The sequence below is a fragment of the Halichoeres trimaculatus genome, unplaced genomic scaffold (assembly GCF_033239565.1).
Source record: "Halichoeres trimaculatus isolate MK-OKI-2021-1 unplaced genomic scaffold, fHalTri1.1 fHalTri1_scaffold_5, whole genome shotgun sequence".
In the NCBI taxonomy this organism is placed as follows: domain Eukaryota; kingdom Metazoa; phylum Chordata; class Actinopteri; order Labriformes; family Labridae; genus Halichoeres; species Halichoeres trimaculatus.
In genome coordinates this window covers 13932351-13959219 of record NW_027437183.1, presented here as the reverse complement: position 1 = coordinate 13959219, position 26869 = coordinate 13932351, and the positions used below count along the sequence as shown (strand labels likewise).

At 40.5% G+C, this 26869-nt stretch overlaps 3 protein-coding genes across 4 annotated transcripts; 2 read left to right on the top strand and 1 right to left on the bottom strand.

The window, feature by feature from the left end:
- Positions 1–2251: 2251 nt before the first annotated feature.
- Positions 2252–4917, bottom strand: selenop (selenoprotein P). Its single transcript, XM_074671410.1, has 5 exons — positions 4783–4917; positions 4003–4233; positions 3332–3544; positions 3116–3233; positions 2252–3005 (listed from the first exon to the last, which is right to left on the bottom strand). Exons 2-5 carry the CDS (start codon positions 4203–4205, stop codon positions 2430–2432), a joined length of 1110 nt encoding a protein of 369 aa, XP_074527511.1. The 5' UTR covers positions 4206–4233; positions 4783–4917; the 3' UTR covers positions 2252–2429.
- A 2325-nt stretch (positions 4918–7242) lies between these two features.
- znf131 (zinc finger protein 131) lies at positions 7243–12111 on the top strand. 2 transcript variants are annotated; one of them, XM_074669293.1, is made up of 9 exons: positions 7243–7379; positions 8786–8933; positions 9019–9120; positions 9212–9356; positions 9455–9563; positions 9730–9921; positions 10008–10383; positions 10498–10628; positions 11100–12111. In XM_074669293.1, the coding sequence occupies exons 2-9, from the start codon at positions 8801–8803 to the stop codon at positions 11619–11621; spliced, it is 1710 nt and encodes a 569-aa protein (XP_074525394.1). In that variant the 5' UTR covers positions 7243–7379; positions 8786–8800; the 3' UTR covers positions 11622–12111. The 2 variants fall into 2 exon arrangements, with proteins under 2 accessions (XP_074525394.1, XP_074525393.1); XM_074669292.1 differs by lacking the exon at positions 7243–7379 and adding an exon at positions 7484–7612.
- Positions 12112–13341: 1230 nt separating this feature from the next.
- Positions 13342–26515, top strand: nim1ka (NIM1 serine/threonine protein kinase a). Its single transcript, XM_074670241.1, has 7 exons — positions 13342–13474; positions 20784–21314; positions 21826–22197; positions 22301–22413; positions 24040–24161; positions 24323–24469; positions 24935–26515. The coding sequence occupies exons 3-7, from the start codon at positions 21884–21886 to the stop codon at positions 25691–25693; spliced, it is 1455 nt and encodes a 484-aa protein (XP_074526342.1). The 5' UTR covers positions 13342–13474; positions 20784–21314; positions 21826–21883; the 3' UTR covers positions 25694–26515.
- The last annotated feature ends 354 nt before the right edge of the window (positions 26516–26869 follow it).

Genomic DNA, 26869 nt, shown 5'->3' with positions numbered 1-26869 from the left:
GACATCTCTGTCTTTAACTTTGAGCTCTTTTAGCCCAGTGCCTTGAAACTACTGTATAAACTAGCTTCAAATGTCTGCTAATCAATGACATAAAAAACTTGTGCAGCACAAACAGAAAATGCATGGCTTTATCTCAAAAACAAGGACGGAAATGTTACAACTGACCCCATAGTCAGGTCAGTTGTAACATACCATGGGGTGAAATGTAACAAGGTGATATAAGGACCATGGCAATGATTCAAGATATTAGAGGGTGTTTTTCTTTTAAACAAAACTGGTGTGGTTCTGTGAAGTAAGGAACTTCAATCTATCTAAATCAGCAAACAAATAAAATTTGATGCACGAGTTTCAAAGAGCTTTATCTCATCAGCATGATAAATAGTTTCCTTGAAATATGTTTTGAAAATTTTAATGTATTGCACCCCCTTGAGGATTGTCATTCCACTACAGGCAGCTGAAGTCTATTTGTGTTGAAAAAAATGCATACTTAACTAAAAACCTCACTATAAAGGTTCCCTAAACTGCCATATTTACCAAATGTGACAAAAACCACATAATAAATAAACTGATATAGCAATATTTTTGTGGATTTTTTAAGGGCTAATAAACTTTTCAGTCAAAAAAAAAAAATTAGGAATTTTCTGGCTGTTTTGATGGGTCAGGCTTTATAGGGATAAACTGCACGAATATCTTAACATTTATAATTTAAAAAAAGCTGTACAAAAGGTGAAACAGGAGTATGGTACTACTGGGGTGCAAGCTTCATAAGCCCACAGATAACATGTCATGCATTTAACCCATTTTTGAAATGTTACTACTTAACCCCAGCAAGTTTGAGACAACTGTCCCTGAGCACATTAGCCATGAGCTAGCTTTGCTTACAGCTAACAGCTAAAACATTACCACAAAAAATTTGAATAAAAGAAAGTGAAACAGACACATAATCAACATGATGTATGTGTGATAAGTTCAACTCAACTCTGCATGTTCAGAGTTAATCAGTTGATTCCTAACTTGGTCCTGTTTGGAGAAATTGCAACTGTGACAATTGACCCATGTTACAACTATCCCTGGTCTCCCCTACATTCACAATTGTTTTATTTCCGTCTTTAACATTACATACACGCAGACAAGTTAGTAACTCAACCATCTTTATTTGTCTCACAGTTTCCATGTAGCAGAACACAAACATAATACAGTCTCTGTGCAGGCATCAGGTATTCAAGGTGACTTGTGTCTTCCCAAGAACCCATCATAAAACACAAAGTGTATCCCATCGGCCATTTATTCCAAAACTCTCATTTACCCTTCAAACTTTTCCAAACAACTGAGCTTTTTATTTTTCAGCAAGCTTTTTTTTTCTTGTAGAAATAAGTGCAATTTGCAACCTAAATCTGAAAGTGTAAGTAAAAAAAAAGGAACATCGAGAACTTAACATTCAAAATGTGCATGTTTGTGAGAGTATAAATTCAGTTACTGTTTTTAAATGAGCTTGAGAAGTCTCTAATCAAATCTCATCATTGGAAAAAACTTTTTGGTTTGTTTTAAAAGTCTTCTGAAGACATTTTCTCTCAGTAATAAGCTCTCAGTTTGATGATGACCTAACTCATATAACTACTATCAAAGTTTTTATTAATCTAACGTCTAACTATTGCTTCGGGTGTTGCTTTTGTAGTATGTAATGTTTCTGTTGCCTCAAATATTCTTCATGTCTGAACTTGGAATGTTCTCTGTGTTTATCATGTCTAAAAATCTAACCCTCTCCTCTCTCTTCAGCCTGACTTCAAACAGACGCCACTAGAGCGTAGTTTCTGCGCCTGGTTTCATAAAGGATGGAGAGAGCAAAGTGGAGGAGGCAGTTTGAAGAACATGACAACCACATACCTCCTGAGAAAGGATGAGAGTGACCCGCGCAGACATGCTGACAGGTGAACAGGTGAAATACAGCATTTTCCTCCACTCCAGTGTCATGTTGGACTTCACCTGTTCATCTCTCTCATGCTGTCATGGACTGCCCTGCTCCTCACTCAGGGTAATACTAGTTGGTAAAAAGAGCACTGTGCCCCTGGTGTTTCTGGTGTTAATACTAAGCTGATGTCAGAGCCAGCTTACAGCTGCTCTCAGGCTCAGCTTGCACCGGGGGGTCAGGCTCAGGGGGCTGACTGAGGCTGCTGTCAGTCAGCAGGGGGCGAGCGTCACTGTCAGTTCTCCCTCACAGTATTGGCTACACCGCCCGTCAGCCCTTGTCACTGTCAGGAGGCTGGTAACGCCTCGTCACAGTGTCAGAGACCGACTGGCTGCTCGCTCCCTGCATCACCAAACAGCCTGCGTCAGTGTCAGCATCAGCTGGACTTAGGAGAGGCTTCATTGTCAGAGCCTGCTGTCCACTGTCAGCTGTACTTTGACTTTCACCTCGCCTTCTCTGCTGCTCAGGGAGACGCCTGGGCGTCCTGCTGCATTTGCTGCATTTTTTGCATTTGCTGCATTTGCACCACTAGCTGCTCGAAGTCTGACTGATGTTGTCCATCCTGCCCTTGGGGCCTGAAATCCTGATGGTCCCCACCACGGAGACCACCACCACCACCGCCATGATGATGATCATGGTTGTTATTGTGTCCATGGCCTTCATGGTGACGATCACGGTCATCACGGCCATGACCCAAGTCATGGGTATGAGAACCATGATTGCCCCCCTGGTGGCCATGACCATGCTGGTTACCTTGACTGCCACCATGACTTCTGTGATCATGGTTATCACGCCCAAAGCCACCATGATCTCCATGGCCGCCTTGGTGTCCATGGTGCTGACCATGGATGTGATCATGGTCATGACCAGAACCACCTGAGTGCGAACCATGGTTATCCCCTTGATGGCCTTGACCGTGGTCATGCCCATGATGGTGAGCACCATGCCCATGACCATGATGGTGACCATCTGGGGGGTTGTCTGCATCAGGCTGTGGTGCATCTGGTTTGTCTGCACACTCCTCTAGGGGGTCAGTGCTCTGTGGAAACACACACAAATTAACAAATAAAGAATGTTATCTCAGGAAATGTGTGACCAAAAACAGTTGAATCTTTTGTATATGCTCCTGGATTTCTGTGTGGGTCATACCATGTAGGAGCAGTCCCCACAGAGGGCTTTGCAGTAGGTGTCTTTGATGGCACTCTCCACAAAGCCTTGTCCAATGATGGAATTTGGAAGTGAAATGTGGTGGGTGAGACGACCACACCTGGATGAATGGAGATGACACAAAGGTATGGTGAGAAAATGAGAAAAAGTAGTTCCTTTTTCTGATATTGAATGAACTTTCTGTGACATATCACAAACCTGTCATAAATGAAGAAGTCATCCTTCATTCCATTCAGTGTCTGCCAAACATTAGGCTGCTGTTCTTCCTGTTTGTAGAGCGTGATGTTCTCTGATAGTTTCATCGCCAGCAAGTTGTGAAGACGCTGGGCTTGCTCCCCTTGGTCATTTATGACCATGTAGTGCACATCCTTCAGACCCTGATGTTCAAGCTTCTGGCGCAGGAGTTCCATTCTGATCAGGAGAGGGAGTTTGATGGTTAAAAAACAGTTGGCGGGACAAAAATGAATTAAAAAGCTAAAACATATTAAAAACAAATGTAAAATTTAGAAAAAATGTAAAACTATTAAAATAAAAAAATAAATAAAAATAAAGTTATTATATTTATGTCTATATATATCTTTACACATATACATGCATTTATATATATATATATATATATATATATATATATATATATATATATATATATATATATATATTATGTTTTAAGGTAAACATTAACAGGTAATAGGTAATGTGTCTTACCCTCAAATAATTTCTACGTTCTGACTAAACAGAAAGTTTGTAAGTCATTCTTGTATGACTCTTGTGTCATATCAAGTAATTTATTCTAATGTGTTTTAGAATGTACAAGAGTGTAGTTCAAGAAGTCAATTTCAGACGTTGGCTAACACATGATGAGCAAATACCTGGTAGCCTGCACCAAGCAGAACAATCAGCTGGCCTGGAAAAGGGCCAACACTGTCACCTGGCCCATGGCCTCCTTCATCGGCTCCACCGATCCTATACTCCAGGCTGGTGGCAGCTGACATCGCCTCCCACCTCCGTCACTCTCCGCCCCGCCCCCATGGAGCAGGCAGAGAGTGAGGAGCAGGCTGAGGCACGCCCTCATGCCTGCAGTGCCTCCTCACTCCCTGAATCTGTTCAAAAAAGAAAACAGAGAGGAGGGGGGAAATAGGGGAAGGGGCAGGCAGAAAGAGGAGACACAGGGAAGGGAGAAGATAGGAGACTGGTCAGACAGTGCAAACAAATCTGAGCTGGTTGTACAAGGGGTCAAAAATGGGTTATCATGATTAAACTTCCAAGCTGTCCTCCTTAAGTGTTACCTCCCTCATGCACCGAGGAAGCTGAACTATGCAACTCAAAAAGTAAACATAACAAGTCAAAGGAAGGTTCCAGATTTTTTGGGGGAGTTGTTTCAGTAAAAAAGAAACACAAATTTCACACAAATAACTTTAAATAGAACATATGCTTTAATTCTTAAAGTAAGGTTTCTGCAATGTACACAGTAAACATAACTAGCTGAAACAACCCAAAGTTTCTAATTCCTGAGACATATTTACACTTCACGTGCTCTCCCTCAAAAAAGGGGAAAAAAAAACAAACTTAGAAGTCCATGACTTAACCCATAGCGTGCTCTATTTTTTCGCTTTTTGATTATTTTATCGTAGTTATATTTTCAGACTTACCCCTTTGTTGAAAACTTCTGCTTCTCTCAGCTCAGCTCTGCTTTGCTTCAACTCCTTGAACAAAAACAAGTCTCCTCCTCCACCTCTCCCCCCTTTTATACGCTGCCTGTTGTTTTTCACTCTGGTGGGAGGACATAGTTCAACCCCAGCTCTATGCTGATGCCAACACTTTTCTCAAGTTTAAAAAGTCACAGTGCAAAAATTGGTCTATTCAACAGATTTCAAATCCTGTTTTTAGTGGAAAACATTTCAAAGTAACTGGCAGCTTGATGAAGCCCCCTCAAGACAAAACAGAGGGAAGAAAACTTGCCTCTTTAAAATATATGTAAACTCCCAATAAGATAATGAATGTACCTTTCAATCCCTACTTAATGATTTTAAATCCAAAGTGCATTGTGGGGGGTGTTATGAACTTCAGCGCCTCTTGTGCAACACTGTTTTGACCTAAAACACAAAAGGGGGAAGTACAAAAAGACCAGAGGGAGGGTCTTTGGTCAGTGTCCAGCATGTTTTTGCAGGGTTGACACTAACACTGACAGGATCTAAATTTCTGAGAAGTACAGCACAGTTTTTAACAAAATGAGAATATACAATAAACACTGAAAATCAGAGGTAAACAAACAGTATCTTTAGAGTTCAAGCAGGCTTAAAATTATTAAACACAAGGAACTACAAGAAAGAATTTAAAAAAGATATACTTTATTCCTGAGAGTGTAGACAAGTTTATGGTTAAAGACTTGATCTTGTATAAAACCATGTTAAAGGTACAGTGATCTATGTGAGATAAGAGTATATATTGTACATATAAAATATCATAAACAGCTTAAAATCTTATCAGGCGGGTGTCTACCTGCAGATACAGGGCAATCAGTCTAGTGTTACGTGATAAGGGTCAGAGGTCAGTTTTAACTAGGCCAGCAAAATTCAAGTGAACACGTACTCCTAGCAATTTTAAATGTTGCACAAGAGTCTTAAAATACAATTCAAATCTTGCTGACCCCCAGTTCAGTTTGTGTTGTGTTGCAATAGATTTGTTGTATTACCTGAAAAAACAAACTCAGAGAGAGTGCTAGAAAAACAATAGCCAAGTATGGTAACTAGTTCATAATTACAGCTTTTAAACACAAACAAATCAAGCGTTTGGTTCAACAGACAATGAAATTTACAATTGTAAACAGCAAAAAGTATCAGTGTCTGTAAACAGCACCTGAAATGAGACTGGTGCAGCAGTCACCTGATTCAGCAGAACATGACATGTGACTGAGAGTGTCCTGCCAGGACAGCGTTACTCTCTGATCCAGCGTTACTCATTCACAGAATCTGACACTCTATGCTCAGTCAGGACACACTGACCTGCAACATAAAGATTCATATCAGTAACCCTCAAGAGATCTGAATAGATAACATTTATGCACTGTAAGCTGTATAAGTAACACTTTAAGATATCTTGTATAGTTTTAGGTTCATTTTATTCTTCTTAAGTTCTTTCCGAACCAAAGACCCATGATAGACTTGTGTTATTTTGACATTATGCCAAAAAGGGTCTTGTGATTTCACTGAATGCTCAGCTCCCTAGTTCTGAAAATGTTGGGAAAAATGTTCCATGTTGACCAGATTAAAAAACTGTGGTGGAGAAGTGTGGACTCTATGGTTCTTTGGGGCCCTAAATAGTGTTTTTGCAAAGCTTTTAGGTGTTTGACTTCATTCCCTTGCTGAAGTGTAAATTCTTATCAAAAAGATGCACCAAGGACGGAGCATATTCCTAAACGTACTCTCCGGCCTTTGAATAGGAAAAACTTCCCAAAATTAGTATGCATCCCTCAGTGTTTTGGAGTGGCATTTTCTCTTCCCTTCTTTTAGTGTTCTGAGGCACACCTTTGTTACTAGCAAGTCTCTAGTGAGGAATTAAAACTTCCTTTTTGTCACTTGAAAGCCTTAATGTAAGTGCAAACTCTTTTAGTACAGTGTTGATTGAACATTTGTTTTTCCGAGATTTTAGCGCTGATTGGAACAGTATTCTGACTTGTTTATATAATCTGTTTTTAAAAGGTTCTGAATTCAACAGCCGTCTGCTTTGATTCAATATTGGCTTGAGAACTTTATATCTAATATTTGATTACGTTTGGCATACAAAATGATCGATTTTCTCAGGAAATGTTTTGATGCATGTTTGATTTTTGTAATATCAATATATTTTACTAATACTTCTGTTGACTACTCAGGTAAGGATTGCTTTCTCCTTCACCTCTGTCCCTATATGACAGGAATGTCCTGGTTATTCTGTCGGTCGTACTTGTTTAAGTTAATGCAGTTTTTCGTATTAATGTAACCTTGTACGTTATAGAAAAGAAACCATTTAATTGCGTATTCATGTTGACATGATTTGCGGTGGTTCAACAGCAGAGTATGTAAACGCTTCACGTCGTCTCTAGGCAACGTTCTGCAGCGTCCTTGACTTCGCAAAGGATCCTGGGAATCTGAGGCCTGAGGCTTGAACGACCGCCCTTTTTAGAGCACCGAGAGTAGAACAGTGGCACATGCGTCGAGGGAAATATCATCGCAAAATAACTTTCTGAAGGAGCGTAGCCAAACTTGGGGTATGTATATTGATAGTTTTTGAATTCTATTTTGGCCCACAGTGATTATAAAAATGCAATCTGTCCGGGAAAAGTGTATTTTAAAGCGCGGTTTGATGACGTAATGTTGATTGTCAAACGCGAAATGGCGAGCGTGCTAAGAGGCCCGTTACATGCAACTCCCCGGGGTTATACAATGCTTATATCGTTTATGTGCTATTACCAAATGGATGAAAAGGGCATTTCTGCTCCTGGTAAGTTATCCCCAGGTTGAATATTTAATCAACCAGCATGTAAAATACGAATGGTGCTTTCTCCTGGAGGGAAGTCTGTGTTTATGCTAGTTCAGCTAACGTGAAGCTGGACCAGCTACATAGCTACATAGCAACATAGCAGAGCGGCTGACTTCAGAGAAATAGGGAACTTTACGTCTGACCACCTGTTCAGTTGTCCGCCAGTCTCGGATGTCCGGTCAGTATGTGCTATTTAAGTCAAGCAATTTATCATACGACACTTAAAATTACATTCAGTTGTTCCTTGCTAGCAGAATGTGTGTGAATGATGTTGGTCTTCGGAGCCACCGTAGGGACTTCCTTGTTCTGTGTATTATTGTTCTCCTTACCTGTGAACCTCAGATAACTCCACCTTGCTGTAACTTAATAAATAATTCCGCTAACCTACATGTCTCATAACTCCAAATTCAGACATGATACGATCAAAAATTCAAATAATGCCTTAGAGTATTGAAGAATACCAATTACTTACATTAAAGTTGAGGAAAATTATAAGGCCGGCCTCTTGACATTGTAAGGCATAGTTTGCAAATCATTTTACGCAAGTGTATACACCTGCTGTGTAATTCTGGAACTGGATTTTTAATTAACTTAGACTTGGCTTAAGTGATGAAAAACTAGTGTTTCCTGTATCGTCTCACTTGCTGTGAATTAAATGCAGAGGCAACACAGTCTATTATCACGTTTGAAGTATTTGATTGCTGCAAAAGTTGGACATATTTCATAACTCTGTCAAGACAAATCAGAACTGTTTTTACAAACTTTGTTTATCATGGAATCTGGTTTGGGAGAACATTTTACGCAAAAAAATAATATGGCATCGTAATGTTGGGTGCACTTTGTTATTGGCAAGTAACTATCATTAATACTTTCAGAATATTAGTATGACTATTTGTATCAATGTTTATGAATTGTAAAGTGAAGTGCTGTTGGTTTTGGACCTCTTGTGCTAATTTTATTATGTGTTATATCTTGTGAAAGTTTCATTTGTGTTATATCTTCTAAAAGCCTTTTCTGTAAAAAGAATCAGTAATTTAAAAAGTACAGAGCCTGTAAAAACATCTCGCTTGCATGTGTTAGTAGGTTTTTCCAATCAATATAAACCCTTATCTGTATGTCCTCTGTTTCCTGTAGGGAAGAATAAGGTGTATGATGGCGGCTGAGATGGAGGGTGAGGTGGATGGATGTAATAAGTACCTCGCGCATTACAAAGTCATGATGGATAAATTAAATGAGCAGCGACAGCTGGATCAGTTCACAGACATCACTCTGATTGTGGACGGTAAGTAGGTGTGCATAATAGGTCATGATGTCTTAGGGAAGTTCATGAGTACTGCTTCTAATGTTTGTGTCCCTTTTCTTTTTAGGACATCAGTTCAGGGCCCATAAAGCAGTGTTGGCAGCATGCAGTCAGTTTTTCCACAAGTTCTTTCAGGATTTTACCCAGGAGCCACTTGTAGAGATTGAAGGTATTCTAATTGCAGGCAAAGATGAAACCTTCATGTGACTAAACATAGAACGGCTTTGAATTACCTCTGCTGCTCTGTCATATTCTTTCAGGAGTGAGTAACACAGCTTTTCGGCAGCTGATGGAGTTTACATACACAGCAACACTGTCCATAAGAGGAGAGGAGGAGGCCAATGATGTATGGAAGGCTGCTGAATACCTCCAGATGCAGGAAGCCATTAAAGCGCTAACCAATACGTGAGACTAAAAAAACTGTGCCATTGTGTGAATTTCAGTGAAATAATTTGCAAATTTAGTGATGACAAACTTATTCAAGGGCTGATATTCTCTTGCAGGATGAATGATGCTCCTTCACTTCCAGCCCCAAGTAAAGGTAAAAAGAGGAAGATTGCTGAGACATCAAATGTAATAACAGAAAGTCTACCATCAGTGGAAGAGGGACAGGTCAGTGAGTCTGTGTTGGTCTTGTTTATTGAAATATAGATTTATGCCTTAAAAAAGATTAGCTGAAATGTCAGTGTCTAGCAGCATTTGGTGACTCAAAGGACAAGTGATCTGTACTTTCCCCTCCCTTATAGTTTCAGCACTAAATGTTTACAATCTTCTTCAGGTGGAGATTGAGGTAATAGGAGAAGGAGCTGTTGAGGTGGAGGAGGGTGGACTGGAGGAGGTGGTGGATGCAGCAAAGAATGCACAGGCATCAGATGATTCTGCCCTGGCTCTTCTTGCAGACATCACCAGCAAGTATCAGCAAGGGGAATCTACCCTGCACATTGTTAAGAATGATGAAGAAATAGAAGAGGTATGTTGTACAAACCTCAGGGTGACTTATTAACTGCATAGTTCAATGTACAAAATCATTAATCCTGCTTTGTTTGTTTCCCCCAGGAAGTAGTTTATCAGGAGGAAACAGTGACTGCCTCCAAAGTGCTGGAGAATGTCGAAGTTGTCGAGGTCCAAATTTCTCAACTGGACAACATGTTCCGCTGCAATAAGTGTGATCGTAGCTTCAAGTTGTATTACCACCTGAAGCAGCACATGAAAACACACTTTGGCTCACTGGAGAAACCTCACGTCTGCAACCATTGCGGTAAAGCCTATACACGTGAGGGCGCCTTAAAGCAGCACATCAGTACGTTTCATTTTGATGCAGAGGAACTTTCCCGAAGCCAGAAACCTCAGAAGAAAGTTCACGTCTGTGAATACTGTAAAAAGCACTTCGACCACTTTGGACACTTTAAGGAACACTTACGGAAGCACACTGGTGAGAGTAAAAAGAATTTTGGTTATTTCAGTTTCATGTGTTTGTGTGTTGTTGGTTTATTCTTAAACATGTTACATTAACAAACATGCTTGGTCCTTTGTGTTTTATCTCTAGGTGAAAAACCTTATGAGTGTCCAGACTGCCATGAGCGATTTGCACGGAACAGCACATTGAAGTGCCATATGGCTGCCTGTCAGAACGGGGCTGGAGCCAAGAAAGGACGCAAGAAACTCTATGAATGCCAGGTACAGTTTGTGCAGGATGAAGACCATGAAGGGCTCCCTTTTTTTACTGCTGTTTACACATTAAAAAAATGTTGTGTTTTTTAGTCTTGTTTTAGTTTTTGCCCCATATTTAAGTCATTTTTTTGTAAATTAACTGCCTAAATTGGGTGATCTCATCACTGAATGGACAATGATGAAAAGTGATTGGGTTATGTAGAATTTCAAAGATACTGTTTGTTGTTTATTTTTACTTCTATTTTTTATGGAGTAGAGCTATAGTTATTAGAAAAATAATTATTTAATAGATGGAAATCATGCAGGCAACTAGTTTAATAACTGAGAGACAGATTTTTTCATATTTTAGCAAAGGTAACTTAACGGCTCCCACAACTAATCCTCCATCTAGAGATCCAGATCTTCCAGTGGTCATAGTTTTACCAGTTAAAAATGCTGCCCTCTCTTTTCTCCTCACTCTTTCTCCTCCATCATCAGGTCTGCAGCAGCGTATTCAACAGCTGGGACCAGTTCAAAGACCATCTCGTGAGCCACACAGGAGACAAGCCCAACCACTGCACAATGTGTGACATGTGGTTCACCCATCCAAAAGATCTAAAGGCGCACCTGAAACAGGTTCACTCCATCGAGGACAAGTCAACAGAAGAACTAGTCATTGCTAACTCAGCTGCCACAACAGCCATTGCCATAGCAACTCAGAGCATAGGAGGAACCGAAACAGTGCTGCTGGATGACGGAATCCAGGTGGAACATGTCACCATGGAGCCTTTGGATGTGATGGAGATGGAGGAGACCACAACGGTTGTAATGGAGGATGGAGGGGTAACAGAGATGTGTGAGGAAGACGTGGAGAGACTAAAGCAGGCTGGAGTGCAGATCCAGGTGGTGCATGTGACCACGGCGGAGGTTGACGCGCAGCAGGTGAACACTCCAGTGGAAGTGGAGGTGGAGGGAGAAATGGGGAACTCGGAGGAGACAGTGCAAACAGTGGTTGTATGAGAATTTTGGAACAGTTGACTGAGACTCTTTAGGTCGTGTAGTTGACGTTTGAGTTTCTGTGAAGACCACTGCATGTGGGTTAAAGCATGCCACCTCAGCTCACTCTCCTGTCTGCCATCTTTTAAAATTTTTCCGCTGTTGTAACTCCATGAAATCTTAGTTACAGACTTTTGGAAACAATTTCCTACTGATGATCCTCTATTTATTTTGAGCCGTTTGCCATCATATCACATTCTTGGGGACTCTTCATTGCTTCATCAACCTAATACTTTTTTTTTTTGTGTATCTCTTCATTTTACCTCTAATTTATATTTTCCTTTAGTCGAAGTGACCTACCAAGACAGTTGAACAAAAGTTTAATGTCTGGTTACAGCTCATTCAACGGCAGATATGATGATATTCCCTAGTGAAAATGCTCCATGCAGTTTTTGTTTAAGCTGATTTGATATTGAACATTTGTGATTTTGTAAGAAAGACTCACAAGGAATAAAATAATTTTCCTGAATGGAACTCTACTGAATTTTCATTGATTAAATAAACTTAGCTGGGCTGTATACATGTTAAATACTAATCAGTTTATAACACTTGCAAAGTTTTTATGATTCAGCTGTCCTGCTTTGACTTGACTCTGTCAGGGAATCACTGTCTAGCTTTATCCTAAGCTTTTTATTCCATAGCAGAAACCTTGGTGGGTTTATCAAAACTTGTAGAACACCTGAGTATCTTGTCTGGATGGAGAAAACAGCAGTCATGAGTTGGAAAGAAACCCTTAAATTTGGTTGCACTTTATTTTATAAATAAGACTACACCACATAAAAAGTTGGTCACAAAATACTTTTTTTTTTAATTCTAAACTTGAAGCACAATAAGACATATTTACCTGAGGTGTAGGTGGTAACTACCTGAGTTGAAGTGGAATAAGGACTTTGTTTACTTCTACTAATCATTGCAGGAAACCTACAAAAACCTTTAATTGATCTGTGGTAGCAGACTGTTTAAGTAATCAACATTTTGCAATCAAGGTCTCCCTTTTTTCCCCAATTTAAGGGACATAAAAGTCCATACTTAAGGATTCCTGCCTTGTATCTGCTGCTCCCAAGTGGCTAAAAAGCAAACTGCAGGTAGACAAAGGTGAGGAAAGCAGGTGAGTGGTTAAAAAGCTTCCAAATCTATATATCTCTATATTGCAAAGGGTATCAAAATGGGAGGTTAACCTTCTGTATTTAGAAATTACAAGTAGAAGAGCAAGGATTACATCCTGTTATGCAACTGTGCAGCTGAGAATGTATCGTACAAAAATGTCTTCAATAATCAAACTTTTTATGGTTGAGTCAAGTAGATGTCTCAACTTTTAGATTAGTTTTATCAAATAGGTAACTGAAAGTGATATGCCTTTTAAATTGGATGTTATCTTTTCAACAATTGCATACCAAGACTGTCATAAGATGATGAAATGTAGACCCCTCTTTGAATCCCGGAAAGGCCTCCGTCTGATCCCCTGACCCAACGTTGAACCTCAGCTCCACTGGAAGCGTGGCCGGTCACCATGGTAGCTAACATACACAGGTTAGGTTACCTGGTGAGTCTGGACAGCTCCTGTGGTACTGAACAGAAGAAAAGCTGCATCTCCTACTGCCCATTGGACAAGAGGCACACGTTGTTTTCTCCTGCTCGCCGCTTATTGGTCCGTTTGCCTGCCCGTTATCGGATTCCCCTCACAACAGACAGACTGAACAGGGAGAAGCTGCTGCGGCAGAACCGGTCCGTTCAATGTCACCAGACGCTAAGGCAGATGGTTCTGAAGCCTAGGTGGCATAGACTGTCAGCACTGGTTCATGATGGCATTCTTTCAAGTAAGTTTCGGTCATATGTCACTTTTTTCGGTTTGTGAGGATTTCATTGAGAAATGCACCGGGTTAAACGGGGAATGGCCTGTCGCGAGGGGTGTTAACTGTTGACTGTTAGATTGGACAGCGACCGTCAGTTCATTTCATTTACAACGTAAGGTCATTTATAGGGGGAAAAAAATCAGACAATATGGATTAACAATTTCGAGAAAAAATTAACGGCGATGTCTTATGCTCTTAAACATGACCCTGGGATAGTCCCTGGAGATATAATCCGTATCTTATAGTAATTTAATACACCATCTATACCTAAAATTTGATTTTAGAACTGTTAACGCTGGCTCTTTGGTTTAGTGCATATTTTCTTGTGAGAATAACAACGCATAATTCGTCAGTTCTGCACGCACGTGACTTACGCACACGCACAATTAAGATATTAACTTTTTGGATCTGTAATGACCCTCTGATTAACCCTATTTACATTTACTGTCAAATTTGTTGCCAAAACATCGGGTACAGAATGCAAGAGCTCAGCTCTGGCACCTGTTGCACTGCTGTATGTTCTTCTCTATGATGCGACACCATCATAACATCGTATGGGCCAATTAAGGACAGGCTAATATGACTCATAGGTTGCCAAATGATGAGGCTAGAGGGCACTACACTTCAAAGAAGTGAGGTGATTTGATCTGCACAGCAAATGATGAAATAATGGAATGATGAGTAAAATGGGTTCGTAAGAGGAGATGAATGTAAATTAATTAAAAAAAATAAAATAAGATGAACAACGTGGCAGTCATCAGATAAATGTGTGGATATATTATCAGCCAGATTTGAATATTACTCTTACTGTCGTGTACATAACTTATTAAACCAAATGTTCAGTAGGCACCCACATTATGTATTTTTATCTGTTTCAGGAAAATAAAAAGAACCAGTTTTCAATTGGAAAATGGTACAGATTCACTTTTACAGTCTTGCATAACAAGAGTAATATCTGAAACATATTGTAACCACTCCTCTCGCTGTTCAAGCCATGATAGGCTGCAAGTATTTCCATATTTTGGAACAAAAATAGCTGTTTTGGGGTCTGTTTACTCCCCCCTGAAATAGATTTGTTCCCAAATTTTCATTCTTCTGATGGTCAATCAGTCAGAGCACATGAAACATTGCGCTTCATGTGTTCTTTCTTTGATGCAAACCACTTTGAAGCACTGGCAGTGAGTTGCATGCAAACTGAGCTAGCTCTTTATAGCACGAAGAAATTATTTACTGGAAGGATTTGGATTGGAACCACCGGATGCAGGTTTGATAGTGTCCTCTGCATTGTGTAATAGTGCTTTTTGCTTATACTGCCATGGAGACTTCGTTAAGGCCTAGAGACTGTAGCTCTCTAGCCAAGATGCTTTGGGAGCTATGGAGTCACACATACACTTTAGCCCAGGCATCGGTAGAAAGACCGTAAACTTCAATGTATTAACCACATAAGATTGAACTTAACTACTTTCTAAGTAAGAAGCTGTTATGTTAAGAATAAAAATCAAGAGTTAAGAGTAGCATAGTGTCCTGCTCCGTAAACCTAGTTAGAGCATCTGAGCTTTGTTTTCAAAGGTTTGGACTGTGAGTTTCAGGGGGAAGGGCTTCCGAGGTCAGTGTGTTTTAGAAATGTGAAATATTTGCCCCATAGATTCCAGTGAGGCCTGTCTGCCCGTTCCTAAGGTGCATAGTCTTCATTGTGGCAGCTCTTTCACTGGTGAGCTCTTTATTCTTGTCAGCCGTGTGTCTCAATTAACACACTGGGGAGCTTTGTGTGGAGAGAGCTGTCTGTGTGTGTGCACACTTGTGTGTATGTCTTTATATGAGTGTGCTTGTGCATGTTTCTATCTGAGGAAAAGGATGTGCAAATGTGTGTGTGAGCTCGCTTTGTGCCTGGATGCATAATAGTGGCGAAAAAGAGAGAATGGGCTTAGGCATGGGGGGGAATGAGGGTATGGACGTGAAGTGAACGTGAGGCAAAGTAAAAGACTATTTGGAGCCCAAACAGAGAAGAGAAACTTTTCCACAGATGGACGTTTCATAGCCTGTGATGTGCAGAACAGATCCTTGTCCACAGGAACAAACAAGCGTTTAGGAAAGAGTGACTAATTCTTGGAGCCCAGCTGCTGTGGATGGGCCCTCCTGTTTTCCGTTGTTGGAGTGTTTGAAGAGGCTGCTGATGCTGGCAGTGTGATCAGCAGAGAGGAGTGTGCCAGGCAAACCCTCCTCCTTGTCTTAAGGGATTCTCAGACACATGATTGATTGTCTGGTGAGTAAGACGCCATTTTTGGCTTAGCTGATAGCGTTTGCTGATCAAGGGCTGGCTGCTGATCATAAACCTGGTTGTGGAAAGCTGCAGAATAATTTTCGTAAATTTTGAGTCATATGTTGTTTTACTGGATTAGATAAAAAAAAGGTCTCTGTCTTTGTGCACCTTGGGCCTGCTAACTGGTAGAAAATTAAAACTTCCAAAAAAAGGTAAAGAGGTGTCTCAAGGTGGTCTATTGTTTTGTAACCAGGAAAGAAGAAAGGTATTTCTCCTCCTTTATCTGAAGTTCAGCTTTTCCAAGAAGGCATGCAGGGTACATCTCCATTAGAAACTTAAACCATGCAATAACCCTGAAAGACTGGAGAGTTGGTCTCCTGCTTAACAACCAGGGCATAATCCCTATTGCCCTTACTGGATCTGGGCTAAGACAATCAGCCTAAACTCCCAGTCCAACTTCCAGTGAAAAGGTTTGCAGAGAAGCTTACCAACACAATACCCAAATGGCCAAGACTTTTTTAACCATATATCACATCTGATACTTGAGTTTCAAAGACCTCTTTCTCATCAACTTAATAGTTTCCCTAAAAACCTGATCTTTTTTTTTTTTAATTGTTAAAAACTTTCCATAAAAGTTGCCAAAACCACCCAGTTGATTAAATGTGTTACACAAAACTATGTCATAAAAATGATATAGTAATATCTTTGGTATATTTTGTTAAAAGGGTAAATGAACAGCTCAGTACTGGAAAAAAATAAAAGTTTCTGGCTATTTTTTGATGGCTTTGATTCATCCTAGGTATCACCATCTGAGGAAGGCATTCTTCAAGCACTGGCAAATAATATTTAAGAGGCCCAGACAGACCATAACTTTAACACAGTTATGATCCGTCTCACAAAACTCTAATAGGGATGTGGGCGTTTCATCTTCGTCTTCCATATAAGATAGATTGTTTGGCTTCTGGACTTTCTCAGATGTCAAACCCTGAACAGTTTCAGAAAAACCAAGCAAGAGCCAAGTCATCTGATAGTTTTAAACACAAAGTCCTTCCCTAAATGTTGCTAAATTTTGACCAAGCTGACAATTTCCCTGCAAAGACTTTGAATATGGTCCTAAAAGAGTCTTTATCTACCAACCTTCTTCAAGGGGGGTCTCAAGTGTAAAACATTCTCCTGGAGCAACAAAAGATAAAACACTATGTCAGAGCAGTGACTGTTCTCTGAAGAAAATTCATGCAGCCTTACTCAACAAGGATTTCAGGGCCAGGTCACTCTTGTAAAAAAAAGTAATCTCAGTGAGGCTTTTACCTGGTTAAATAAAGGATTATATATAATTCCAAGGTTAATCCAATAGGGGAACTGAACTTGGTAGAAGATATTCAACCTCTCCTCCAGAAGGTGTCTTGACCTTTTTCAAACTGAAGAAGCCTTTCTTCACTTAGAACTCTACCAAGTCCAGTTGCTGTATTGGATCAACCTTGGAAATACTGTGACTTTGAGAAACTCCCCTGACATACTCAGGAAGCTCTTATCCTAAGTATTCTTATATCCACCAAGCACTTCTTACTCTCTATATTTCCAAAAGAGGAGCTTGGTTCCAGCTATGTCCCTGTTTAGTTGGTGTTGTTCCCACTTCTGTGCTGCCTATCCTTGAACCTCCCCAGAAACCAGTCTGGAATGTCAGGGGTCAGCACACCTGGCATGCCCTGTCTTTACTCGCCACCCAGCTGATAAAACATCCAGTCTCAGTGAGTTCTTCTGCAAATGCAGGGCCCAAAAAGCAGCGACTGAGTGTAGGTGCTACAACGACGTGATAGGTCTGATCATGATACTCGCTTACCAGATGTTCCTCTAGTTCTAATTTCAGACAAGTTGAGTTTCTTTGTAAAGGTTTAGATTTGACCTCCTGAGTGTAGACTTGCTTGTACACTTGAAGATTGTCGAAGATGTTTAAGGCTCCTCATTCCTCCCCTGCTGCTCTGTTTTGTCTCTGTTTTTGTGTGTGTTGGCGTGTGTATACGTTCACCAGTCTGCACACGTGCATAATTAATATGAGTGCTCCCAGGCTCCAAGCAGCAGAGTGTAAGCATAACCATGGCACTGTTTGGTCTCTTTCTTGACACTCAACCCCTGTTAATGCCTAATCCTCTGGATGAAGGAAGACACACAAACATACTTAGTCAGTGCCCATCGCTAAGCAACCAGGTAGACATAGCCTCTCACAACATTTGTAGAAGCAAAGCACAAAGCAATCTGAGTAACGATTACACAGCTATGGAGTCTCTGCTGAGATGCTTCCCAGCTGAAGTAGGGATCAGTCTATTCAGGTGTGTTATTTGTAAACGCAGTTTTAGAAAGCATAATATTGGAGAGTACAAACCTCCCATGTCCTGATGGCCTCTAATCTCCTGTTGTTAATGTGTTTGTCTCATGGCTGGCTGTTCTACAGTCTTTTTTTTCCTTACATAAAAGGCTGGTATTCAGACCCTGTTGCTTTGTACTGTAAAGTGGAAGCCTATCCTCTCTTAGCAAGTCCTTTTAGGCAGCCTGAGATCAATGCCTAGATATTCATGTTGGGATGGCAGGAAGGTGTTTGAAGGCTGGGAGACTGCAGACCTTACAAAAGAGAGTCGCTTTGATTTCCTAGCTGGGTTTTAACGTGGATTCATTCATGTTGATGTAGCAACAGATGAGAGACAACCTCCCAGAGAACCATGTGAGTTCATGAGCACACAACATCAACACATGGAGTAAAACAAACCCAGCTTGGCGTGACTCCTTTATGTGCTTATTTCACAGTGACAAAATAAGAAATTTTGTACTATCATGAATTTGTGATGATAGAAAAAAGCCTCTTAATATTTTTGTGCATGGGTAAAAAGGAAAATGCCTGGATTAATGTCTAGTGAGCAGGTGGTTATGTAAATTGAAATGGATGAGCAGGTCCGGAGAGGGGTCTTCCCTACTTCACTGAAGATATGAAAGTGTGCCGTCTGCTCTATTTAAAGAGGGGGTACTATACCTTACCATATTGAAACATAGATAAAAAAAGTAACAGGTCTGGGTTTCCATATTAAAGAACCCATACTATTCTCCTTTTCTGCAGTTTAACATGGATCATTGATGTCTTCATGAAATGGTAGTAACATGTTTTGGTCCAAAAAGCCAATAAATCAAGCACAGCAGCATTGTTTCCAGGCTCTGATAGCCCCTCTGTTCAGAACGGTCTGATTTAGTGGGCGTGACCTTCATATGTAAATGAGCCACCGCTGATACCGCCCCGCTCTTCTGCGTCACTGAGAGCGGCCCCATGTAACCATGACTACCGAGCTCCGAGTGCACAATGTTTAGAAAACGGCGAATCTAGTTTGCCGTAACATTACAGGCTAATACAACAGGCTAACTGCAGCTAAAGTTAGCATCCTGAAGCTAACACAGAGACAGGGGGGACACTGAGGAAAAGCTCTTACATCTGCTCCACAGCACACAGCATTTAAAATACTCACATTTCCAGGGTCCCAGGAAAAGCAGTCGGCTGTGAAGTGACTAGCACACACATGCACAGTTTTACTGAGTGTAGCTGGCACATTTCCTTGATAAATGAACTCTAGCCACCTGGTCTTGTCTTCTTCCGAGACGGGAAGCTTGTGCATGGAACTATGTGGCTGTTTACAGCCAAAAACAGAGCAGTAATGGCCCCTCAACTTTGGCATTCTCCTCCCTGCTGCTGGAGAGATTTCTCTCCGGCAGCGGGGAGGACGTTCGTGGGGTATCTGCTCCGGTGGACCAATCAGGTCAGACTTGCTCCTTATTGGTCTAAAAAGGGAATCACTGACGTCGGCAAATCCCCAAAATCCAAACAGCTAGTTTTAGGTCAGGATTTTACATTCACAAGCACTACTAAGTACAGGTTTTGTCATTAAATATCACATTTTGTGGGCTGGGAGGAAAACCAAAGACCCACAAATTTCACTAAAAGACTTAATAAAGTGACTTTTGCATAATATGGGACCTTTAAACATGCACATTTCCAATTCCCTTCATACTTAATTGTTGTAGAAATCCATGAATCTGTCTATAAACTGCTCGCAACTGTCCATTCTAAAAATTACACAAGAGCCTCATGAGACTTGCTGAAATGATGAGGTTATTACATGAGGATCTCCGAATTGGTTCATGACAGGATGGAGGGGAAAGCCTCAAACACAATGGTCTATTCTTAGCTCTGGCCCCAACAAGCCTCCAGATGGCTGGCCAATCAGAGGAAAGGGTGTTCATGAAGCGAGGACCCTTAAAGATATTGAGGCCAAAATTAGGGCTTTATAAATCACCAGAGTAAGAAAATGTGATTTTTTTTTGCACCAGAAGGACATTATTAAACCATATAAACAATACCCCTCTTCAATATCTAGAGGAAATAGCGACAATCCCCTCACTCAAAACACTGTTTTAGCTGGTAAATGTTCTTGAAGAAACTGTGATATACTGGGTCCAACTTCCCCCCTGACTTATCTTTCTGCCACTCACTCATGGGACGTTGTTAGAGCTCTCTTTTCAAGCGATATGCAATTAGCGCCTTATTACAAATTATTTACACATACAAACACCTGTATGTTCAGAAGGGAGTGAAAGTAATCACCCATGCTCTACATTAGATGTCACATCAGCTGGTCAGCCTTTAAGTATTTTGTTGGTGCTGCAAAGTGATGAGGATCTCTGGATTGTTCATGGCAACTTCACTCTGCATCACCCTCAGAGCTGGACTCAAGCACTAAATTAAGTTAGGATTACAATAGGCATTAACAGACACTCAGTCACACACTGCTGAGGCTGCTTTTGTTGTGTTGACATGTGAACACAGTCTTTTTCAACTTTCAAACATGCTCTGCTGATTTTTGTTGGGGAAAAAGGATTACAATGACAAAGTGAAAGAAGGAAAAAGAGATGTCTCTGTGAGCAACATTAACATAAATCAATAGTATTTATTTTTGCCTCTCATTTGCTTTGTTCCAGGTTGTCTCACTCAGTGCCTGAGGCTGTACCCTGACACGATCATCTGTTCAACATCTTTCCACCAACCCCCCCATCCAGCTCCTCTTCCCTCTGCCTCCTCCTCAACCTGTGGCCTATTTATACACCAGAGGCTCAGAAGAGCCCATTAAAGCTCCACAGACCTCTTCAGCAAAGAGACAACAGTGAGCATGCAGCTGATAACGCAAGGTCGATCTGATCACTCTAGTATCATCACAGTTCTTTCAACAGCTCCAAATAAGACTTCAGCTGCTGGGGACTCCTAAAGGCAACGAGACTACAGCTGTGCCCTGCTTCAGATGAGAGATCGCAGCTGATAGTACATGTCTTAGAGGGTTTGCAGATCTGGAGACTGGGGAACATTTGGATGCTGTGTTTGCTTGGATCCAGAGACTGGAGCTTTTGGACCTTTTTTGCTGAAGCCAAGAAAATATAATTGAACCATCTGTTAATATAGCTGTGAAATGCAGGACACTGAAGAGTTCATGTTTTAAATGGCTCATACAGCTGAAGGTAAGACAGGAGTTTTGATCCTCATTAGTGTTTCTGTTTGAACTATTGTTTTTTTTTCAATGTTTTTAATTAATTAATTAATTAATAAAAAACACTTTATGGTTCAAGGTTGCATTAATCTTGAATATGTTGTCCTGAATTTGTAGCTGCTTGCTTAATTCTTATTATAGGGGAAACTATTTTGTGCCTATGTGTAATCAAAGTACAAATACAACACTTGTGCAAAGTTTTAGTCCATTTTTTGCACATCCCACCCCCACAATAAAGAACATAATTCTTTTTGTAAAATAATTATGCATGAGAAATTATAATCTAAATTTAAGTGGCTTTTTATTCCCTGCAATCTTGCTTGTTAAGGCTTAGATTTTAAAAAGCTGAGGGTGCCCCAGGAGCACCAATCTTTGTTTAAACAATACAGAATACTTCAGAAGCAGTCTTTTCAAAGAAACTGTGCCAGAATGTAGAAGAAAAAAAACAGGAGAAAAAAAAATCTTTTCTTTTGTGCACACAGCCCCTCCACACCTCCAGCCATGAGCTAAACTTCCACCACCCTGGGGATCCCTCGCAGGATGACTGCTGTCTGCCCCTCAGAGAGCAGCCCAGAAGGAGCTGAGGCTGGGACTGGGACAGCAGGCTCCAGGGGATCAGGGGCAGCAGGAAACACTCACAGCATTTCAGTGTCTGGGGCCGAGACCTCTAATGGGTCTAATGGAGACTCCGTCAGAGGTTCAGTTGGAGGCACAGCTGTGGTCAGTGGCGGCCAAAGGTACTCCCGCTGGAGCCGGCAGGACAGCTCTGACATCAACACGGATGACGAGGGGGCCACCATCCGCCGGCTCACCCCACTGGAGAGGCTCAACCTGGACATGTGCCAGGATGATAGGTGGGTGTCAGGAGAGGAAGCTGTTGCTGGTTTGGGTGTTTTACTTGTGCATACAATGGAAAAAAAATAAATTTACATCCTCTGTTGTGCTCCCTGGTCTCAGGGTGGTCCGTGAGCTAACTGTTGGCAGGAGAATCGGCTTCTACAAAATTCGAGGGGAGATTGGATGTGGGAATTTCTCCCATGTCAAGCTTGGAATTCATGCCCTCACCAAAGGTAAGAAACAGGAAGACAGCAAAGAAAAATATTTATTTAGATGACAATTTAACATATAAACTTTAGGAAAAAACTTAAGTATCAATGCTACTTATGTTATATTAAAAAATTGATTAAAAAAAAGTAAGGAATCAAACCTTAAAGGCAGCCATAGGAGCACCAACTTATCTCACTTAGCTCAGCAGGTATCACATGAACAAGGCAGCAGTCTTCCTGACACTACTCATCTGTTCCCAGTCCCAACAGTATTTAGTACTAGTGTGTGTTTGTTCCCATTCTCTCTTTACATTATCTGTCTCTTTCTCTCTCACAAGCTACTTCTTCTAATAAAGGCAAGAAAAACAACCTTTAAAATCAGCCATAAGGAGTTACCCTGATGGGTTTAAATACAGGCCGTTGACATTTTGACTTAATTGACATCCTTAACATCCATTTCTAAGAATAAAATCCTTCGTTAAGCTCTTATTGACTCTTTAGTCTGAGATTTAAGTGATAATTTGGCTGATGAGCTGTTTCCATCAATGGGCTGCAACACTAACAGCTATGTCCTTATGAAGCAATTCAGTAAAAAGGCGATGTGTGCGCCAGGCCAGGGGGCTGATTCAGCCACACAGAGACAGACTGTCTGCTGCCCTTGAACAGATGGATTGATTAAAGATCTCCAGTTTCCTTAGTGACGGCTGAAATTGCTGCACGCCTCATCAAAGACTGGAGAGAGGCAGTAAAATGACTGCGTAGCTGTGTAGATGTGCCTGCTTGATGTTTTTAGGGTTGTATGTTCTTTGCTGTGTATGCCAGGTTATGTTTGTGTGTACGTGCATGTAGGTGGTATCATTTAGTCCTCCAAAAACAATATGAACTGCAAAGCATTTTGAATGCCTCTATTGAGAGCTGAACAGGAGTCTAATACCAGCCTGAATAATGCATACTGAAGCACAATTAGATATCTCAACACCATTTTGCCTCTTCAGAACTTTTAAGTATTCAGTTACCTGGGGCGTATTTTCTTCTCTTTATGAATCATTTAATGGAATACAGTGCAGATATCACTTTTTTAAACTTGATATGCTTGCTGCATTAATGCATAAGTTTATATATTCTGCTCTTGAACATTTTTGATCGGGGTGAGTTGAACACAGTCCAGTCCACTGTAGGAGAGCTCTTAAATTTCACCGTCACACATACTTGACCATCTGCAGGCCTGAAGTCATGCAGCATCAAAAAGGCAATTTTCCTTCATTTACAATGATAGGGCTTCAAGAGAGAATAGACCCCGGAGAGAAAATAATCAAGAAAATTGGTTTCTGAGTGCAGTTAATATTCCAAAAGATTACCTGGAGCACAGCGAGAGGCTTGGCCACTTCAGGGGTGATTCTGGGTTTGCTAAAAGGAAACAAGTTCACTTTCTTATGCAACATATCAAATTGTAGTTAGCAGAAAAGTTGGCCTACTTAATCATGAGGAAAAAATTCATCTGATTTTTTTTCGTCCTAACAAATTCTTGCTGATGAAACTAAATGCCAAATTAAAGTATGTATGTTTGTGTTTTTTTGATGATCTGAAAACTTAACTCTTCTGAAGAAACATGTTACTTATTACAGACTCCTAACCAACTGTCATCCCCAGATAAAGTGGCCATAAAGATCCTGGATAAAACCAAGCTGGATCAGAAAACCCAGAGGCTGCTGTCCAGAGAAATCTCCAGCATGGAGAAACTGCACCATCCAAACATCATACGCCTCTACGAGGTTTGATGCACTCACAGCCTCATTTTGATCCTCTCATTGATTTTTGTATTGATGATGATTTACTCTCTCTGATCTCAAGGGACTCATGACAGCCTCTTTAATAGTGTTTGATAAAGCACTTTGACATGCCGGACACACTTATGTTCTATCTTTCTCTCTAGGTGGTGGAGACGTTGTCACGGTTACACCTTGTGATGGAGTACGCAGGGGGAGGGGAGCTTTACACCAAGATTACTACAGAGGGGAAACTTTCAGACACAGAGAGCAAGATTGTCTTTGCACAGATCCTGTCTGCTGTGAAACATATGGTCAGTAAAAATTCATTAAAAATAAAGTTCTAAATTAAGATATTCACAGATTAAATATCAAGATCATCTGAAACATATTTATGAGACTGAAACAACATTGATTGCATTTAATTTTCTAATACAGTTAAATGTAGATTCAGACTAAGACATCCGTGACTTAATGTAAGTTCAATTAGAGGATTCATTCAAATTTTAAGTTTTTTTCAAAAACTACATTATTTTAAATGGAGTGGTTCTACTTTCATTTTTAATTTATCCTCACCACCAGAAGAAATATCATGTAATTCAGGTGAAATGATCTTGAATAAACAGAAAAGTATGAAAATCATTTTGGGTCACATCAAGTTATAAATACCTAATATAATCATATAAATTATTGCTTAACCTTGATTTTTTCCATTTATTAGTTAGAAATATACTCTCTCATTAATGTAATCATCACTGGATGACCTTTTCCTCCTGCAGCATGAAAATGACATCATCCACCGTGACCTGAAAGCAGAAAATGTCTTCTACACCAGCAGCTCTTGTGTCAAAGTGGGCGACTTTGGCTTCAGCACTCTGAGCCGCCGTAATGAGACACTTAACACATTCTGTGGCTCGCCACCTTATGCTGCACCTGAGCTCTTTAGAGATGAGCACTATGTTGGCATCTTTGTGGACATCTGGGCCTTGGGGGTGATGCTGTTCTTTATGGTAACAGGCACAATGCCATTCAGGGCCGACACTGTGGCTAAACTGAAGCGGTGCATCCTAGATGGGGCCTACGTCCTACCCACATGGGTGCCTGAGGTATGCCAGAGGCTAATCAGGGGAATCCTCCAACCGATACCATCTGACCGCTGCACAGTGGAGCAAATGATGGGCTGTGAGTGGATGCTCCCTGTGGACTTCCCACGTGCCATGGAGCCTTTTAAACTAGACCCGTCGTACTTAGCAGACAGTGAACCTGCTGAACTCCAGGAGGAGGAGATGGAGGTCAAAGCAGCTCTGGAAACATTGGGAATATCCTCAGAACACATTCTCAACAATCAGGGGAAAGACTGCAGGAGCTCCATCACAGGAGTGTACAGGATTCTACTGCACCGTTCTCACAAGAGGCGGGCTGTCCAGAGCTTGCCTGCAGTAACACAGGCAGCTTCACAAACTGCAGCCAGCAAAAAGGAAAGACTTAAAGTGTACAGGAGTTTAAGGCATACATCGAAACTCTGTGTGGTTCTGTGACGACATGCTCTGGTTTGTACTGGAGACATCTTAATAGTATGGGATTGGATTGCATGGACCTAATTAGAAATTAAAACATGCTTTACAGCCAGCAGTTTACATTGAATTCCTGTTATATAATCCCATGCAGCTCCTGAAATCTGAGATTTCTAACTGTAGTATTTTTTTTCTAGGAATTAGTCTCTGTGAGAATGTTGCTGCTAGAAAACAGTACTGATACCATTTTCACAGGGAAAGCAACTTGTAATCCTCATCAGATATATTATTTTCACAAAATATAATTTGTTTGGGTTCATTTCTTAATGTACCTTTCGATTTGGGTTATGCAGGCCAGAATTTTATAGCACTCATCAACTCTGCTGAAACACCAGAAAACAATGTACCCTACAAAATACTTCACGAAAAAAGGGGCATCATGTTGAGATGATAAAAGGGTGATCATGCAGTCAATACATAAGACATGATGTATTTAATGTTAACTTGCACTTTTCTTTGATGCCTTAGTTTTCTGTCATTGTATGGAATCATACTTCATTGTGCCCCTTGATGTTTGTGAGAAATGTCACATCTTACCTTCTTATGTGATATATCTCTGTGAGATGTTAGACCTTAGTGACCTTACTTTATTGTCCCTATGGACTGAAATAAACAGTAAATCACAATTAGCCCACATTTTCATCCGCCAAAATTTTTGGTTGTTCATGTGGCAAAATCATAATACTGTTCCAACTCAGGCGACTTTAGAATGAGTTCATGAGATTTTTGTATGACCTGATGCCATGTTCATGCTCATGTTCATCTTCTAAATAAAATCAAATTGAATGCAACAAACGTGCACTATGAGTTATAACTTGTCATATTTGATACATAACTTTTATTATTTCTTTCTTTTTGATAAATCATTGCCAATATTTTTTCAGAAATTGTGGTGAGATACGGATCCAAAATTATACTAATTTAAAAAAACAACAACTATCTACTTATTTTTTAAATGTGATACAAAAAAATATCAACAAAACGATGTAGCATTCCTTCTTGTAAATTTCGTTAACTGGGTTAATAAACCACTCATTTCCACAAATTAGAATTTCCTGGCTAGTTTTTTTAATTGGTCAAGCTTCACAGGGTTGAAATGCATGTGGTTTGTATGTAGTGAAGTATTGCTTCAGTGTTTTT